Source organism: Anarrhichthys ocellatus, unplaced genomic scaffold (genome assembly GCF_004355925.1).
Source record: "Anarrhichthys ocellatus isolate YVR2014 unplaced genomic scaffold, GSC_Weel_1.0 scaffold8, whole genome shotgun sequence".
Classification (NCBI taxonomy): Eukaryota; Metazoa; Chordata; class Actinopteri; order Perciformes; family Anarhichadidae; genus Anarrhichthys; species Anarrhichthys ocellatus.
Window position 1 is genome coordinate 8881435 of NW_022280038.1, and position 19682 is coordinate 8901116.

General features: G+C 41.8%; 1 protein-coding gene across 1 annotated transcript in view; it reads right to left on the minus strand.

Annotated features, from left to right (window-relative positions):
- Nucleotides 1-13969, minus strand: part of kcnq1.1 (potassium voltage-gated channel, KQT-like subfamily, member 1.1) — a 37807-nt gene extending 23838 nt beyond the window's left edge. Inside the window, 3 exon segments of the mRNA XM_031848630.1 lie at nucleotides 240-366; nucleotides 6838-6928; nucleotides 13402-13969. Coding sequence (XP_031704490.1) covers nucleotides 240-366; nucleotides 6838-6928; nucleotides 13402-13739 — 556 coding nt within the window. The 5' untranslated portion in view covers nucleotides 13740-13969.
- Nucleotides 13970-19682: the final 5713 nt, after the last annotated feature.

Genomic DNA, 19682 nt, shown 5'->3' on the forward strand with positions numbered 1-19682 from the left:
ATATTTAAAAAAAAACACCTGGAGGCTCCAATTTTAAGAATAAAAAGATGAAGGTAGAAAAAAATATTGCAGTGACAGTTTTAATTTCATGCCGAATTTGTCTGAGGTATCTCATTTTGGGATGCAGCTCAGGATATATTACAGGTATTGTTTAAATAGCGTGTGTGGGTGAGGAGCGAAACGTTTGCTTGTGTGCGTGTGTGTGTAGATACGTGTGTGTACGGGGGTTGTGTTCCCACCTATAATAGATATTGGCTTCCTGGCAAAGCGCAGTCGGCCACAGATGCCAACGTATTTACTGCGGCAGCCGGCTGACCAGAGGCGGACAAAATATTCCACACCGAAGAACACCACAAGGACGATCTCCTGCCAGAGGAATGAGGGAGAGACAAATGAGCTAGAAGGACATCGGGTGTTGTTGCAAGATATTCAATGAAACACCTGAACAGCTGCTCAGACTTCAGGAAAAGTGTACTTTAAAATCTGATATTGAAGATGCGATTTGCACAACTATTCTCTTGACTTCTTCTTTCTTTTTTTAAGTGCAGCTTCTCCGTCTAATTCATTAAGGATTATTGATTCTCAATCAGCCGCTGCACCATTTGTCACTGTGTAATTTGTACCACACCATTGATTCAGTCTCTATTTCCGCTGCTACATGTGCTCGGACCTGAAAGAAAAAAGTGATTTTGTCACCTTGACAAATAGATTGATAATATTGATCTATATTTGTTAAATCCAATGTGTTTACTTCGAGGAGTAGTTCAATATTTTGGGCAAAAGACTTTAAACCTTATTTAAATAGCCATATAGGGCTAGATATTATGAGACTAGATATTATTTTAGATTTTGGATATTATGGCATAAGTGTTGTCTTTTCCTGGTTTTAAAGGCTGCATTATAGTAAAGTGATGTCCCTTTTCTGTTCTGTTATTTGCCTTTACCCACTTCGTCATCATATCCACATTACTGATAATTATTTATCAAAGATCTCATTGTGTAAATATTTTGAGATAGCACCAATAGTCAACCCTACAACATCATCGCAGTTGATCAGAAATCTCTTGATATTTGATTTTCCCCACAACCCATCCTTACATACACATTCATGCTAGAGTTATCCCATCTTAAGTTTTTTAGGATGCTGTGAACCCCCGGGGAAACAACTTGTCTCACCGAGGGACTCTTCGACATGCGGAGCCGGAGATGATCCGCCGACCTTGTGTTTGAAAGACAACCCGCTGTTCCCACTGAGCAACCGCTTCACGTTTAAAGTTAAAGGAAAAAATAGATACCTCTCTCATATCTTGACAGTAAATAGTAAGCTACCACCACCAGCTAGTCATTTTAGCTTAACACAAAGACTTGAAACGAGGGGGCTCTGTCCAAAGGCACATGGCAGCAGCTCCAAAGCTAATTTCACTTTATCTAATTTGTTTATCGATTTAAAGTTCTGGACGTGTCAGGGACAGCGTGTCAGTTTCCATTCGTTACATGCATAATGTCTTTTCAAAATAAACTTCCGTCTTCAAAGGAAGTTAGGTTTAGGCAACAAAACCACTTAGTTAGGTTTAGGAAAAGAGCGGGATTGACATCTACATGACTGATTAACACTTTCAAGTGACTAGCGATTTATGCGAGTCACATGACAAACAACACTAACAACTCACATGACTAACGACTGACTAAATGTCAACATATACTTTTAGTTGGCACGGGACACGAACAGCCTTCTCCTAGACGAAAGTCCTTTGTTTGAGCGTACTACCCTGACGCCGCTGGGTTTACATTGGAGTTAGTTAAAAGCGTTGTGCATCGGAATCAGGCACTGACCAAGCATCGGTATTTCATGAGTTGGGAGTGAGAACGGGGTGCACAGTGACGACAAGTTTCAAGGAAATAACCACAGCCTCCTAAAACCAGAACATTTTTACACTTCAGTTTTTGCACAGATTGGTAAATAGTGACTTTCAGAGGCTGATTTTGTCACATTTAGACAGAGCCATTAGCTATTTCCCCCTGTTCCTGGTCTTTGTGCTAAGCTAAGCTAATGGGCTGATGGCAGTATTCACATTTACCGTACTACATCTGAATTACTCCCTTCTTTTCTTCTCTTTCTTATTCTCATTACTTTTAATTTGCATGACAATAAACTGAAACAAGCCATAACAGCATGCGTCCAATGCTAAACACGAAACTCGTACAATTAAGGCTTCTCAATTAAAGCCGCTCCATTTCAATTCCTCCAGTGCCCCTCGAGGACAAATGGATTAAAAGAAAATCAATTACAGCACACAATTACACCAACACGTGGAAATGAATGAACTGCAGTGTGAATGCTAATGAAATTACCTCCACTGTCTCTTAATCATTGACAAGAATTTGGAAATGAAGCTGTTTGAAAGTGACTCAACGCCCTTTCATATATTTTTAATGGTGACATGAACACTTTGCAATGAAGGACGGGATGAACAAACTCGGGGATTCATGCAGGGGAAGTCTTTCATGTTGCACAGCAGGTGACATTTTCATCTTGGAATTACCGGAGGTGTTTTTCTCCATCAGAGCCAAAGATCAAAACTTCTGTGAATATGAAATAGAAGTCTGGTAAAACAAAAAATGCATTCATAATATCTGGACACTTCATTCTGACCTTAGAAACAGAAGTTGACTTTTGAGTCCACTTACTGCCTTGTTACAGAGACTTGACTGTTCAACACAAATTGTTTGTGTTTGCTTAAAATTTAAATAATTAATTCTTCACCAAAGAAACAGAAGGCCGTCTGGTCCAAAAAACTCCAGAACAATCTGGAAAAAAGAAAGTGAACCTGCAGTTGAGATTGTGTTGTCAACAGCTGTTTCTTCAATCAAGAAGGATCTGTCAAACTCAACGTTTAAACCAACATGAAAGAGAAATCCTAAAAGGTCTCAGAATATTGGAGAGTTTAAACACCTACAGCACGACGAGTGAGGAAATACCATCTGTCCGCCGATGAAGAGCGTCCTTACGGATCCACTCGGCTCTGAGAAGATGAGACCCGACCGGGGTCTGTGTGTGCTTAAAATGGGACCTGGTCCAAACTATACTCTGCTAATGGTGCCATGCCATTGTTCCAACGGCCTATTATTTTTCCGAAACCCCAATAATCAGAAAAATGTCACATTGGAACGAAAGCCTATTTGTCTCAAAATACACACTCTCCGTGCAACAAACAGAAGGCCATGGCTAATTATTGTGCTAAATGACGTCATCTACTGTACCTTGGGGAAGGCGTGACGCAGACTACTCTGTCTCTGACTGACTAACACTGATATTCTTAACCCGTACCTAACTAATCTCACTCCTCATGCCTAAACCTAACCAACCCAACCAACAAAGGGAACGAGTAACACAAGGCGGGTCTCTAGGTTATCAAATCCCTCAGCCCTTAAGTCCTTCCTCACATCCTTCTCATTCATTACAGAACCCACAAAGGGAACAATCAAACTACGATACCTCATCTAGTCATTGTCTCCACACTGAGTCTCACTCCACAACAACTTTCGACCCGAACCCATCATCGATCCCCATTTCATCCCTCCCTTCATTCTCGACCCTTGTCATTCTTCAGTCCACAACCTTCATTCATCCCCCCTTTCCAACAAAGCATGACTTGATGGTCTTTTTAACTAAAACAGGCTGTGTTGCCAGGATTTGTTTCCAGAAATAAAATAAAAAAGTAGCAATACTTTTTGGATCCAAAAAAACAAACAAACGAGACCTTTTGGGAATGTAGATCTTTTGGGCAAACCGCCAAGCATCTGGCCAAACACACAGCTACAAACACTGTCAGCTGGTGCTGCATCTCCAAGTAAAGAACAGCGTGGTCTCTGTTAACCTTGAGTGTGCAGGAAGAAAGCAGCAAGACAAAGAAGATGCTTCTGTGGTGGGGGAGGAGAGAATGAAAGGGTGGCAGGGTCACAGCAAATCTCTGAACTAGAAGGCACAAAGTACAAGAACAGCCCCTTTGGGACGGAGGATGGAAAAGATGAATGTTTGAGATGTTGGTAGGTTTAGGAGCATGGCAAATATTAATTATTCATTATCTGTGTTGAAGAGAAGAATGAGCAGATTAAATATGTTCAGGGTGAATTTAAGGCAGAAAAGCATTGTGCCATAAAATTCAAGATTTAGTGGCATTTACCAACACATATCACACTTTTCCTTATAATTACAGGTCAGATTCATACACAGGAGCCTCTTTGAATCCAACAATGGAGTTGTAGGATATGAGACTGTGATGTGCCGGCTCATGAAACACCGTGACCATTTCATCCCATTATCCTCAGGCCAAGGTGAACTTGTCACATATGGCACGCTCCGAGCCTCTTGTAAGAAAATCCTCAAGTCCTTTTCATCCTTTTCTTGAGGTTTTCTTTTGTCGGAGCTCGAATGACTCACCCATCACCCAAACAGTTCCTGCGCTCAGCATCTGGTGTCTCAGGGTTAAGTTTTCCCTGTTTACTATTGACTTTAGAGGAGGAGCTGTTACCCCCTCAGGCCAGCGGGACGCCCTGAAATTGTTTGCAGGGTAAAAAAAAGTCGATGTAGTCCTGTGTGTGCTTAAATTGTTTAGTCTGTCAGGCAGTGATTAGAACAATCAACACATGAAATTGCTTTTCAAACAACAAAAAGTGAAGTGTGATATTTATTGTTTTAGCAACATCCTCATAATCCTGGTGTTGATTGTTGCAGCTTTTGACAGAAATTGTGATTCATTTAACACCCCAGTTTACTCTCTGACCAACATATATGTCCTTTCAAAGAACTTTATAATGACTCAACGCCTATCGACTGCATTGCTTCATGAGCATTGTTATCATTTGTGATTCATCAATGAGATGCAACATGGCAATGGGAACAAAACAATCAGAAGATCAGAATCAGGCCTGTTGGCAGATGCCAGCCAACAAAAACAGAAGAAAAAAAACAGAAGTGCTGAGCAGATGGTGAAAGTCAAAGCATAGATCAGATCAGGATGCCGCAGGGGGACAAAAGACTACAGGCTGTATCTAACGGAAACAGTGCTTTTACAAGAAAACATTTAGATTAGATAGAGATTTAGATTATTTCAAGTCGCAATCACTCTCCTAGTACAGCATCTGTCAGACACATGTGGTTCATGGACCACTGAACTGGATCATTAAACACACACACACACAGGAGTTTTCCTGCAAACGAACACGAACTGTTTGTTTACACTCAGTGTTTCTTGCCCAAACACCTCCTGCACATCCTAAAGATCTAACAAAGAAACGTGGGATGCATGCAACCTCATAAAATATCTATAAAGCTGATTGGTTCATTTCTTTTAATCTTCTGAAAGCTGCATTATTAACAGGGCTGGCTCTCTTCTTTTTCTCCTCTTTTACTGGTCGCAGCGCTACCTTCTACGGAGCATCGCTACCATCGACAGTAAAAACATTTCATTTGTTAGATATGAGCAGATTCATGGTATGCGCCACAAAGTGAGGTAGTTTAACATGCAGGAACACAAGTTGTTGTGTCCATCTACGTGCTACACTAATCCATTTAATCTTCATGGGAGTATACCACAAGTCTCAGAGCTGGTGTTAAAGCAAGTTTTTTGTAAGGATTTTAGTTGTTGCAAGGATTACATACAGATTTGAGTCTTTGATTGCTTCACACTACATGACTTCAAACCGACTTATTGGAATATATCTTGCTGATCTTTTAGGGAAAAGACACCTGGAGAGTCCAAAAAAGGGAGAAAGCTATCATAGTCACTCCGTCTAACTTTATATAACCCTGTTCTGCTGGAGTAGAAACTGCCCCACAACAGAGATGCAGCATGGATTTGTAGACTGCAGTTGTGAGAGAGCAGCATACAAATACGTCTCTTGAATGAAGTACACTAATTGTCCTGTTTGTTTGGGACCAGGCGAGCTATCGACTCATCAATAATCACTGCATCACCAAGCGTGTCAGCACCACCTAATTCATTTCACAAAGACACTTTCTGGTCTGATCGGGGCTTTAAAGTCTCTCGTTTTGAGCACAAACTGTGTATAAGAAGTGGACATAATCACTGTGAGGTCACCCGTTGGTTTGTGGATGAAGGTTCTGAAGCCTCACATTCAGCATTTTAGCTGTCGCCATCTTGGTTTTTTGCAACCAGATGTGACACGAGAGGGTAGTACGACCGAATGCTGAAAAAGACATTGTTAGTCGACCAAAACTGTCACAATTAACTTTCATGAACTGAAAACACAATGTAAAACTGTTAAAGTTCTAAGACTAAAACACGTAAAACACCTTGGTGGCAACCTGTCAATCACAAGGTAGCCCCGCCCTAAAGTATTCCCTGCTTTATGATCTATTTTACTCTAAAATGGGACCCTAATTTACTATCATCATGCTGTATTGAAGAAGACTTGAAACTAGCGATTGAGAACATAAATCAAGTGAGAAGTAGGGTCATTTCGCCATTGACTTCTATACAATCAGACTTATTTTTGCAACCAGAGGAGTCGCCCCCTGATGGACATTAGAAAGAATGCAGGTTTACGGCTCTTCTGAATTGACACCACTTTTCAGACTCGGATGGTTTCGAGGCCACATTACCGACAGCAAAAGCTGGACCCATTTGACCCCAAACACTGCTCTCCACAGAGGGTTAGGACGTTCTAGTTGGGATTTAATTAATCATTAGCTTTTAATTAAAACCTCTGCTAGAGGTAGATCCAATCTTACAATGAGACAAACGAGAGACAAAACAATGTTTTAATGGTCAATCCCAGGAGTTACTTTTCAATTTAATCAAATTCAACACTCACCACCCAGAAGAGTGTCGTGTGAGCCAGGGCCTGGTACTGCTCGATGGTAGACAGAACGCTGAGCATGAGGCAGGCCAGAACTATGAGAAACCTGTAGGAAACAAAGTAAATTAGTCTTAATTGAAGTTACCACGAGTAACTTTCATTTTGTGTCGATTTAGGTGTTCCCTGTGGACAAAAGCGGTAATGTTTCTGAGCGCCATAGTCCCTTGAGAAAACCTTGTATTTTATGGCAGCAGTGTCTGACAGTCTGCCCCACGCAGACCCGGTTCTGGTCCTCTCTTCCCTCCAGTGGGCCCAATAATACGGCCTCCATCAGTGTGGTGTCGGCTTCCAGCGGGCACCGGCAGAGCAGTGAGGAGAAGCTTTGCTCCTGGCCGAAGGACGCTTCTCCCCCTCTCCCCCGGAGGCCCCGCTGGAGTCTGAACTGGAGGAGTTACTGGTGAACCTGCATGATTTCGTTCCTTGTAGTAACTTTAACTGTCATAAAGTGTCATAATTGTAAGTTTTATGTTGTTCATAGCTCTTATTTCCTTTGTTTATAATCTTATACAATCCAATTGGATAATATCCAACCAGCTCTTGTTTAACTCCATTTTCCTCAAACCAAAGCTTTACATAACGTGCCATCAGTCGAGCCAAGCGAACACAAATTTCCTCGATACACTTTCAACCTAATATTCATGTCAACATTTCACCCTTTGATTTAAACAGCAAAACTTCAGTCAACGTTGGTGTCTGACTCGAGTCTGAACTTCTAAACAACTTGAAGAAAAAAATATATAATTTCAAGACAGCAAAACATTACTTTATATTTTTGTCATGAAAAGTATCTGACTGAATTTGAGCAAACATTCAAGGACAGCTCTCTGGAGGAAATACTGTGAACCTTTTGAACCTCCACCATATGAATGCAAAGCACATGATAAACTTGTCAAATAATGAGCACCCTAGTTCGCACGTATGCACGCACACACGCACACACACACACACACACACACACACACACACATATGCAGTCAACAAACACTGAATTGCTCCTTACCATTCTCCTTATTCCCCTCAAGGTCACATGTGTTTCTACTGCAGCAACAATGAGACGTCTGTAACTCCTCAACCGACTTCAGAGAAAGTTATTTCATTTCTTTGGAGATCAGGCTTCGAGCTGTGACACTTTGCCCAAAAACATAACTAACACTTAGTTACATGGCCTTGAGTTATTTATTGACTCTTGAATTCTTCGCCAGAAACCTTTCAGGAATCGGTTTCTTTAAAGCAGCTCATATAACAAAGAGCTACGTATAGTGCCTTTGTAACACCAAATAAACTCTCGTGGCTATTCTTCACTGCTGTTCATAAAAGTCAGAGACAGGGATCCTGTTTAATTTGACGTTAGTGGAGGATGATGGGAAATCAGGGCTGACTGCAATATAGGCGATGAGCGCTTCTCAAACTCATAACCTTGTTCAAACTTGATTTCGCCGGCAGAGCCACGAACGGCCTCCGTTCCTGTTTATTCTTTAGTTACTGCATATCATCTTTGCTATCCGAGTCGAAGTTGGGGTTGTGTTTCACCCCATGTCATTATGTGTGTCTGTTAGCACGATATCTTAGAAAATGAATCATGAATGTGCATTAGACTTTGTGAGGCGGTTGGCATTGTGGCAAGGTCAAACTGATTAACTTTCCATTTCCATTGGCAGGAGATGTGGCGGAGAAACTTCTGAATGCATTCACATGACATCATCTGAATTCATTTGCCAGTCAGCTGACAGAACGAACGTCCATGATTGGACCAATCGGAGAAAAAAACATGGTGGCACTGGAACGTTGGCTTTCTGTTTGGATGTAACTGTGCTGCCAGTGTTCATTGATTTTATTACTATAATGTGTTCCACGCATCTGCCTTGTATACATATATAAACATGAATTGACAGACATTATTTGTTTTTCATATACGCTAAAGATCAATAAGAAATGTCTTGGCTTGCAAACTGGCTGGAATGCTTGAAATCCGCAATATATCCACAAAACGTTTTTGGTTTATTTCTGACGAAAAAGACCAAGGACAATGCAGTTACAATGGCAAGTGTTACTGTGCAAGTGTAACTGCACAACGTATCCTCATGCAATGGATATCAATATATCTTACGAAAAGTTATTCCTAATTTTTAGTGCGTTTTCCTACGAAAGTCCAGCAACACAATTTCTGCTTACAAACGGTCTTTGCAAAATAAATTTCCGTCTTAACCGGAAACAACTTAGTTAGGTTTAGGCAACAAAACTACTTAGTTAGGTTTTGTAAAAGTTTGGGTACTTAAGTACGCACGTTACGTGACAAATAAATCAAGCTGACTTCTGGTTTCACACGTGACACGGACAACGGTCCCCTGGGTGAAAGGCTGGTGTTTTTCTCTGTGGAGTTTGTCACTCTTTATACTTCCTTGTTCATGATTACATGGATTACACATGAATTGATATTGTGGGATATAACAATATCATTACTTTACAAACAGTGTGAGAGAACAGCCTGTACTGGGGCCCAATATAGAACTGGCATATCTTGAGAATACGCGCAGTGTTGTTGGAAGTATTTGCTCTACTGTCATCTCGATAATGTTTCAAACTATTGTACAGCAAAAAACAGCCCTGAAGAACCACAGTTTTGTTCCTATATGAGCACACTTGATGGAAACTATGTGTAGAGGGAGTTTCCAGTCAATGTTTGCACCATGGAGGCTCTTATCACCCCATGCTACAGCCTGAGTTTATTGAAGACTGGCCAGGAATCCAAATACCCCACTTTAAAGTAACACACACACACACACAGGCTTGACTGTGCACGCCACACGTCAACACAGATAAAAGACAGCAGAGAGACCTGCTTAGGGAAGATGAACTGGTGTGTAACACAGCTAACAAAGCAGCTGGTTCTGTATGTGAGACACAGAAGAAGTACACGATGCAACAACAACTAAATGGGAGCAAATGTGTCCATTAAGGAGAGCAGGGAACATTGGGCATAAACAAAATTGCTCACATCGTTAGGACGCGGGGCAATCTACACGATCTTATGTTCAATACGTGACAGAGGCAGCTGAAAAGAGGATCAAAAGAAACACAAATGAACATCAAACTTTCCGAGCCAAACACTCTGATATGCTAATGGCTGTAATTTGTCGGCGTAGCTCTGCTTAAATTATTTTCAGAGCGTTTGAAATGCCAGCAAACATACACGCTCAGTATGCTGGGCACACACTTCTGCCTCGCTTTGGATCCGTCTGAGACGATCGGACTCGTCAGTCCTTCTCTATACTAACTGCACCATCATATTTCACTTCCTTTTCCTCCAGTGGGCTTGATGGAGCAACAAAGAAAACAATACACTGGCTCAGCTACATAGGCACCACTGAACTCTAAACAGAAATCTCAAAGCACTGCTCCCATCCATTATTGATGGGCAGACTCACTCGCGGTCTGTTGTGCAGCGAGAGTAGAGACAAAGCAGGGGACAGAGCTATGAGGGCTCATAGCGCCGCTGCTGACCGTGTCACTGGCTGTTACCATCAAATATCCTATTCCGACCATCAATCACAATTTGTTTGCGTCACTGTTGCTTTTTAGAGACGACAAAACACAAACCAACCAAAAGCAATGCAACACAAAACAGGGGTTTAGATGAATGCACAGTGATTAAAGATGAACATTTAAGGCCTTGTTTGTAATTTGGGCAGACGACTTTATGAGTTTCATAGCTGAGCGATAAAAGTGACCTTGCCGATGTGCTCCAATAGGAATCCAAGCTCCTTTGTTTTTTAAAAGAGAAGAAAAACATCATAGATGCTTTTTCCCCCAGTTCCTAAATTATAGGATGGAATACAAACAGCTCAAGTAAAAAAAACCACAATCCTCAAATTGAAAGGAACAACAACACATGAACTATTAGCCGGTTTGTTAAACCATAAAAAAAATAGTGTCAGAGTTGTCTTCCTTCAACCTGATGCTGTTTGACAGATATCTGGTTCGGTTTAATGGAGCTGAATCTGAAAAACACTCCGATTTTTGTTTTCTCTAAACTCTCCTGATTGACTCATCTGTAACCAGCATGTGGGATGATCCATGCTGCTCCAAACTAAAATGCGGCATTTACAGCTAGACTGTAGCACACTGCAGAGAGACACCCAGCGGGAGCATGGGGATATACTTTATTAATTGCTTAAAGCTACATGTATACCATGTTCACTTCCAGTGATATGAACTGTTGCTTTCCTTTTACCATAATGAAACAGACCTGAGTCCCTGCCAGCATACTGTATCACTACACACACATAAACTGATATATGCAAACACGCGCACACACACTCTGATAAGGATTCAGGTCACTCTGACGTTGGAGATGTGGGTCAGTGATATAGACATGCTTATTCTTAACTGCTTTTCTCCCACTAAAACACTTGCAGAACAAGGCAACGAACTGACCCCAAAAACCAGCTGGATGGTTTGACATCCCAACAACAGACCCCTGCTGGTATTATAGAACTAGGAGAGTTGTCTAAACTACTCTACGATCTGAGTGGGAGCTGAAGAAGTTTCTGGTGAACCTGCATGATTTTGTCAGATTTCATGAGGAATCCGATAACAAGCAGTGGAGCCTTGATTATACCTTCCAACAAGGACGTTCGCACAAACATGAGCTGACGTGAAATCATGACGTGGATCTTTTATACTCCATGCGGGTATAACAACCGACATTCTCAAAGCTCCACAAAGTTTTCAATTGTCTCTGCCATCTGCACCTGAGTAGTAAGAACATGTTGTATGTGCACTCGCGATCCTCGCGGATGGTCTTGTTTACTCATGTAGGTACTATGAGAGGCGTCAGTATTGAATTTCATATCCAGTTAAAAGTTCCTCATAGTAACATTAAATATAGTGCAGATTTCGAGAGTTATGTGTTTCGCAGCCTGGATTTGATCAAACGGATCAATAGTTATTAAAAATGGAGGAAGCGTCCCATCATATCCTCTTCAGGGGCCGAGCGCGGGGCAGTTTTGTTCAACGGTGCCCAAATGCGAAACCAGAAGTTTCAAATCCGGGCAAACAGGTCTGGTTGAGCTGCAGCAAACAAACAGCTATCAGGGCTGAGAGTACAAACAGCTATCAGGGCTGAGAGTGACAGTCTGCACACATGGTGTCTTAATGTTACAGCCGTTGTGCAAATTATTAGCAGCAAATGAAGAGAAATTTGCCACTGACACTGTGGCTTATGAAAAACATTTTGATTTTGTATTTCAAGTAGCACTTTGTGGCGTTTCCTGTTATTTTGTGCAGTTTGAGCCGTTACAGGAAGGTCAAGGTCAAGGTCAAGGCACCTCATCCTGCTGGTTTGCACCTTAGTCTAATAGTACAATATTTGAAATGTCGATGCACGAACAAACAATTTCCCTGTGCTCATAGCAGCCACTAGCTTCCCTTCTATTTTGCATTGTGCTGTTATTCCTGGTAAAGCCCCGAATGTGTTTGAGTTGCACTGTGTTGGCTTATGCTCCCTCTGAGTCACCGAGACTCTAACCTGCTCCGACAGGCCGCGTTCTCATGCAAGCGTCCCCTCCGACACAGCAGGGTCACAGGGTGGCAGCGCCGGGGCAGGGACCGCTACCTCCTCCACAGAACACACACACGCTGCCAAGTTTAGCTGCCTGCTATCAGTGCAAGCAAGTGGGGACAGACAGCACACATGGGAGTGAGCCGGAGGATAATGTCCCACATTCCTAAACCTCTGCCGTAACGCTCCGGTCTGGATCTACTGGACTGGTCAGTTTCCCGGATGTGGGGCGATACCAAGAAAGAAAAAGACAGTGAAATGTTTCCTTTGGCATTACATCACTGGTGTATAAACAGTCGTTTATCATGAGTAACACTTCATTTTTCAAGCTACCTGACAAAAGTTGTCACATCAGTTTTTTGGGCGATGAACCATAATGTGACATCTTCATGATATTGCAGCTTTAGCGGATACAATCCATCCCGCTCTGGATTACACCAGGATCTATGTTCAGCTGTAATATTTATATTTCATTTTTCATTAAACCAGGTAGGCTCACATATACCTGTCATGCTGTCAGGAAGGGAAACAAACACTAAAACGTCCCCTGTCAGGTTGAAAAGCCTCACTGAAAGCAAACCCCCCTCAGTGTTGTTGCACTCAAAGTGTTCAGTGGTGCTGAGGAAAAATAGTCTCCCAAATGAAAGACCTTCATAATAATCCTTTAGTACTCCTATAAGGACGTATTTTCTGTCGTCTGTGATGAATTATGTGGTCTTTTTTTTAATGTGCTAGACTTATATATTCGTATAATATTCCTAGAGGGATTCCAGTCCTTCTGTCATATCCTTGCAGCATCTTTCTCAAATTCACAGGATTAACACTTCATTGTATCAAGGGCTTCCAAGAGTACATGCGCAATTAACTGTCTAATTAGGATCTTAGAGTTGCAATTACACCCTTGAATACCCTACGGAAATCGATGATTATGGAAATAAAAAAAATAAAAAAACACTCACACTGTGAAGTGATACACGAAGCATTTCCAACCAGACGGCCTTTCCAGAAAGTTATACACACGTCCTTGGATGTAGGCGCGGGTGATGACCGGACGGACCCCGGTGCTGTACACCGACATCCGCACAGACATCCGGGGATGAGATAAGTACGGGTGGAGGTGAACAGTTGGTACTTCTGCGGGAGTGTTACCGTCCTCTGGCATTTTGTCTCTCTCAGAAAACGTGTCGTTGTCCACGGGGGTTCCTGGTTCAGGCGCGCGAAACGTGGTTTGCGACAGTTCCAAATCCGGTGGTCTCTTCCCTCGTGCCACAACAGAAGACCTCCGTGAGTTAGACATTGTAGCTTCCCGTTATTCTTCTGGACGCTGGGTTAACTTTTTTTAACAGTTATTTTCATCGGTCACTGACTCAAACGCACAAATGTTCGCCCATGTGCGCTTACCTTCTGCTGTGCGCCTGATCTCCCCAGGGCGCATAAAGATGTGAGATAAACGGCGTTATTAATGCTCTAGATCACCAGGACGGTGTTTCTTTGATTTAACTTAACAGCTCTCTTGGTTGTTGAGGTTATGACGAGTCTCAGCCCTGAATGAATATCCCCTACCTCTTTCAGAGCACTTATCAGCCTGGGGAGCTGTGGGCGCCAGGCGGTGCGCCATGAGTCACCAGCTGTTCAGAAGTTTTATTGTTTTTGAAAAACTGCTCAAAAGCAATCTGCAGCTGATGAACTCCATCCTCAGATCCGAAATATACACCACACCATTGAACTGTCATTCCTCTCGATAATTACTTTTCACACAAAATGCAAACACTTATTTAATAATTTAATATTTTTTCAAACCTGTTTGAATTTATTCATCATTAAGATGAATCTCTAAAGAAAAAGTGTTAATTGGAGTTAGTTTGTGCAGAAGTGTAGCCTATATAACGGCCTCCCACTGTTTGAGATGACATACAGACTGAGTTGTTTTTCATCATTAAACTGTCAGTTGGAAGTAAGTTGAAAGTGACACTCATTGTGAGAGAGTCTCTGCAAGTTTGGAAGCTATATAACAAGTTCTCCTCTACATATTTGTTACCACTGGTAGACTTGTAATAAATTGCCTTCTTGGGGGCTCTTCCAGTGGAGAAAACGTGAGGAATTGCCCTCAAGGATGCCCTTCCAGTAGAGAAAATGTGATGCAGTGCCCTCTAGGGCAGAGTCTTGCATTGGGTCGGGTACATTTGGGTACTGCCCTGGACCTCAGACAGTCTGTGTCCGCCACTGCTTGTCACCAACAGTACTCAATTGTGTACCCGCTGAGATCGTAAATATTCGAAGATGAAGCAACTTGGTGATGGAGCAGTTCTCAATTGTGTGCTTATAGGTTTTAACTTTCCATACAGTTTTTCTTTTTTTACGTAAAAACGTTTCCTTTCGCTTACTTTCCTTCAGTGAGCTGTTCAAAAAAAAGTAGAAAAAGAAACACATTCACATAAATAATAGATATATAGATACTATTACCATTATTACATACCTGATCTGGAGTAATACACAACATGTTACTGCTTGAAAAGCATGCCTCTTTCCAGACATACAGTATGTGTGATTTATTACAGTTTGAGAGTAACTTCGTCAACCCTGGTGTTGGTGTAATCAAGGGAACTCTGGGGACACATGCAGCTTAGTTTGACAAGGTTACTCTGGTTTGTTTTTTGTTTTTTGCAGTGACCTTGAACATGCTCGTCCAAGGAGGAGGAAACAGCTTTGCCGCAGCAGGTTTTAATAGGAGTCGAGTAGCATCCATGTGATGACAGGATCTGTTGCCAGGTTGACATTAAACACAACTCTTACTGGTTCTTACTGTTAGGTATCACCCACCACATTTGAGTTTCTGTTTTTAATACAGAAAGGGCAGTTATCTTGAAGGTCACATCTTTATCTGATTGTGTGAAGGAAATAAAATATCTAATATAATTCAATATTTAATAAGCAAGCGGCTTGGTAATTGATAATCTCCAGAATACCAACATTTCATTGTCGAAGAAATTGTTTTCAGTTTTGTGACAATACATTTTACAGCTTAAAGTTTCTTTAGTTTAAGAAGTATGAGAATAATTAAATGTGAAAAATTCAAAATCCTCAACTTTCTGTTTTTTTGTGGACAGCGATGTTATGTCAACAGAAGTTCTATGAAATTGTGATGGATGGCCATTTTCTGACATGTCATAGCCCAAATGATTAATTGAATAATCAAAAAAGCTATTACCAGATGTAATGGTAAGTTCAACAGTCCTGCGACAGCCACCGCTACAGATGGTTTTTTTCTTATTATTTTTGTCAGAGAATATGATCTGAGAATTTCAACAAATGTAACAAAAGGTCCCTTGAACACATCAACCACCCCAGCTTTGAGAGATTATGTTTCCAAGCCCCAGCTGGCACAGCAGCAACTTGTTAGCAAGGGGAAACAAACAATAACATCCCATAGTAATTAATTGAAGATCTCAAATAAAAGAAAATGAAAAGCCAGAGAGAAAAAAAACAGAAAGAGCAGTGAGAAGGAGAGACGTTACACAGATAGCATCCTAAACAGTGTCCTTGTCATAAATGCTTTGAACTCATAGGCAGCTACATAAGGTATAAATGTTTCTGTAGGGTAGCACAGACAGCCTTTCCAAACAAGCTCTGTCCAAACGTTCAGGGCAGTCAGTAGAAATTAGTCATGGGATCTCAGACTGTATTGTCCTCCTTGTTTATGAGTAATACAAACACATACAGGGACGGAGAGCTTTCCCTCGATGGCCGTACAAACACATTATCGGTGACTAGCCTGTTCATGTGAACACGTGGCCAATCAAGCCACGGCATATAACGCGTGAAGATGGGTGAGGGTTTTGTATTTTGTGGCATAACCCAATTAATAATGATGAAGAGTCTCCTGCCTGTGCATCGCTGAGTTGACTGTGGCCCAATTCAAGGAACTGCTTCCTTTGAAGTCTCCGTTTCTAGACCGAATATGACAAGGCTGTCCCCGTCCAAAAGCTCCTCTGGATACAGCCTGAGAAATGGGTCCCGCTTTTGCTTGAATTTGAAGGATACAATTGGTGTATCCTGTGTGACCCTCATTCTACGTGCCGATACTCGAGGCTAAAACACACAGTAGACTGCAAAGCAAAGAGTCAGATGTCATCGACTCCTATTTGAAAACACTCTTGCTACATAACTTGTCTTGCTTTGGCTGGAAAAGCATCCCTTTTTCCCTTTTGTGTTATGTTGCAGTCATATGACTAAAGAGTTTCCAAACCACTGAATGACCACCCACATCTCTGATTTGTCCAGCAGATGTACAGTAGGTCTGGTGTTGTGGCCATTGATGGATGCCCCCACAGGTTGGAAAAACAATTGACCAATCAGAGCTTTGTGCATGGTGAGAATAGGAACATCATCTTTCTTCATGCCAAGCTAGCTAGGTAGCCACATTCACGAAAATGAGCAACAGAAAAATGGCCAGAGGAAAATGTGTCGTGTAAAACAGCAGGAGAGGTTGTTGGAAGTCGACCTACAAAAAAATGAATCTCTTAAATTTGACAATTTTCACTATCTTCCTCTAGCAATTGCTACCATAACTTTGTCATTTTTTGATGGAACAGCTACATTTTACTTAGATTGGATAGGGGTAAACTCACCTCCCTTCCAACAATAAATGGGCTAGCCAGTCAGTAACCTCCGGTTTTGAAAAGTGAAGCCAATGCTGAAGTGCCTTACACTTGCATTCTTTCTAATGGCCATCAGGGGGCGACTCCTCTGGTTGCAAAAAGTCAGATTGCATAGAAGTCGATGGGAAAATGACCTTACTTCTCACTTGATTTATTACCTCAGTAAACAAATCGCTAGTCTCAAGTGTTCTTCAATACAGCATGATGTTTATTTAGTAAATTATGGTCCATTTAGAGTAAATTAGACTCGGGGGTGTTGGGGGGGGGGCTACCTAGTGATTGACAGGTCACTACCCCAGCGTTGTCCGGTCTGAGAGTTATCCGTGTTTTCGTCTTACAAATTTAACCCTTTCACTATGTGTTTTCACTTCATGAAAGTTAATTGTAATACCTTGGTCGCCTTAAACGTCTCACTCAACGTTGAGTTGACCTTAGCTCCTCCTCCTTATGTCACTTCTGGTTACAAAAAACAAGATGGCAATGCCAAAAATGCTGAAATCAAGGTTTCAAAACAGGAGTTTACAAACCAATGGGTGACATCCCGGTGACTACGACCACTTCTTATATACAGTGTATGAGGCTAACATAAACACCAGGTCAGGATGAATGAATTGACACAAATATTGAATATTTTCCACTGCTGTGGTCAGCAAATGGTCCATCATCGCGTGAAACATTATTACTCCTCACGCCTTGATTTATGGCCGATACTTCAAGAAAGAAATTCCACAAAGAGCTGTGGATATCGCACGAAACTCTTGCTCCATCCTGCCATTAAAGCATCACATGTTCCCTGCAGTTTCTTCAATCGGTTGTAACTCTAAGGCTCCTAAGGTTTTCTGTCGGGTTGAAATCCAGCAAATGTGGAGGCCATCGGAGTACACGTAAGTCACTGTCATGCTGCATTTTCTTCACAGAAGTATTCATTTGGAAAAGGGTAAACTGCGTCCACGAGGGGAGGCTCCAGGTTGGCAAGAATACAACATTCCTGCTGTTGTATTCAGGACATGCAACGCCGGAAACAAAACATTTACCATCATCACTCAACATTTATCTGTAGATTATTGTTTCATCTGGCCAAACAAGGTTTGTCCCTGTGGTCACTTTACACTATTATAGTTTTGCATTATTTCTCCCCCTCTTCATGAAAACAACGTACACCTTCTCTGAATCAAAGTTCAAATTCAGGATTGGAAAACATGAGCAAACCACAGTTTTATGTTATGAAACCAGAATAAATGACATAATGACCCACGCCATCCAAAACATGGTTGCACAACCCTTCCTCTGCTCTACCTCCGGTTAAATACAGAAAGCATGGTGACAAAAAACACTTGTTAAATAAACTTTTTCTTATTTATCTAGTGAGAACCGCGACATACTCAGAATTAGTGTATAATATATGATTGAGACACAGCAGAGGAGAGGAGTACCAGCTGTGCAGGAAGTCAGGCTCAAGGGGAAAAACAGTGAGGGAGGCTGGTGGACAGGTGGGAAATGTCAGCATCTGAAAAAAAGAGAGGTAAACACACACACACACACACACACACAGGGAGGCAGGGGGATGCGACTGAGCATTGTGGGAACTAAAGAGATTATTGCAACCTCAGGCAATATGTGCACAGATAAACATTTGGCTTGTCTGCATGTATTGTAGGCAGTTTTTGACATTTGTTTTCTTTATTCCAGTGGTTCAGTGCATCTGTGTGGTTTGGAACAGCCACCAACTAGGACAAGAGAAAACTGCAAAAAAAAGTCATCGGTGCCAACCTGCCACCTCCAGAGCCAGGAAGCAGGCAGGTAACACCACTGCAGACCCTTCACACCCTGGACGAATGGTTAACGGTCCTGTAATTGTTTAGTGCATTTCTGATCTTTCGACCACTCGCGGCGCTTTTACACTAAATGTCATTCACCCATTCACAAGCAAGGCACCACCTGCTCATCAGGACTAAACAATCACAGCCGTCCATACAGCAAATCGGGGTTAAGTGTCTTGCCCAAGGACACGTGGACATGGACCGGAGGAGCCGCGGATCGAACCGCCATCTTCTGATTAAAGGACGACCCGCTCGACGTCTGAACAGCCAAGCCCCTACGACCAAATACACACCACACTGTACGGCAAAACGACCAGACACAAGCATTTTATTCCACAGGCCGTCACTCTGATGAACACTTAACATCAGTTAAAGGTTACTTTGTATATATTTGATAATTATACGTTTAATATACACAGTTATTCTGGTACATGTTCCTGTCATTGTCAAATATACAATCTGAGCTGCTGTACATACTGAATATACTGTAAACTGTACACGTCCACCGTTGCACTACTGTATTATTCTTAACAATTTACAGAAACAGTCCGGCCTAAACATATTGTATGTTGTTGTCCTTTGTTCTACTGTTTCTATATGTATAGATCTCAACACATTCTCACACCAATGCCTCAAATAAAGCAGATTGGTCGGTGCTCCTCCTCTTCAAACTATGACGCTCTACGTTCCCCTCTAGAGTCAGTTTTGGAGCTGTCAGTGACGGCGTGTCAATATTAGCTTGTTGCAAACATAGAGGCTTTT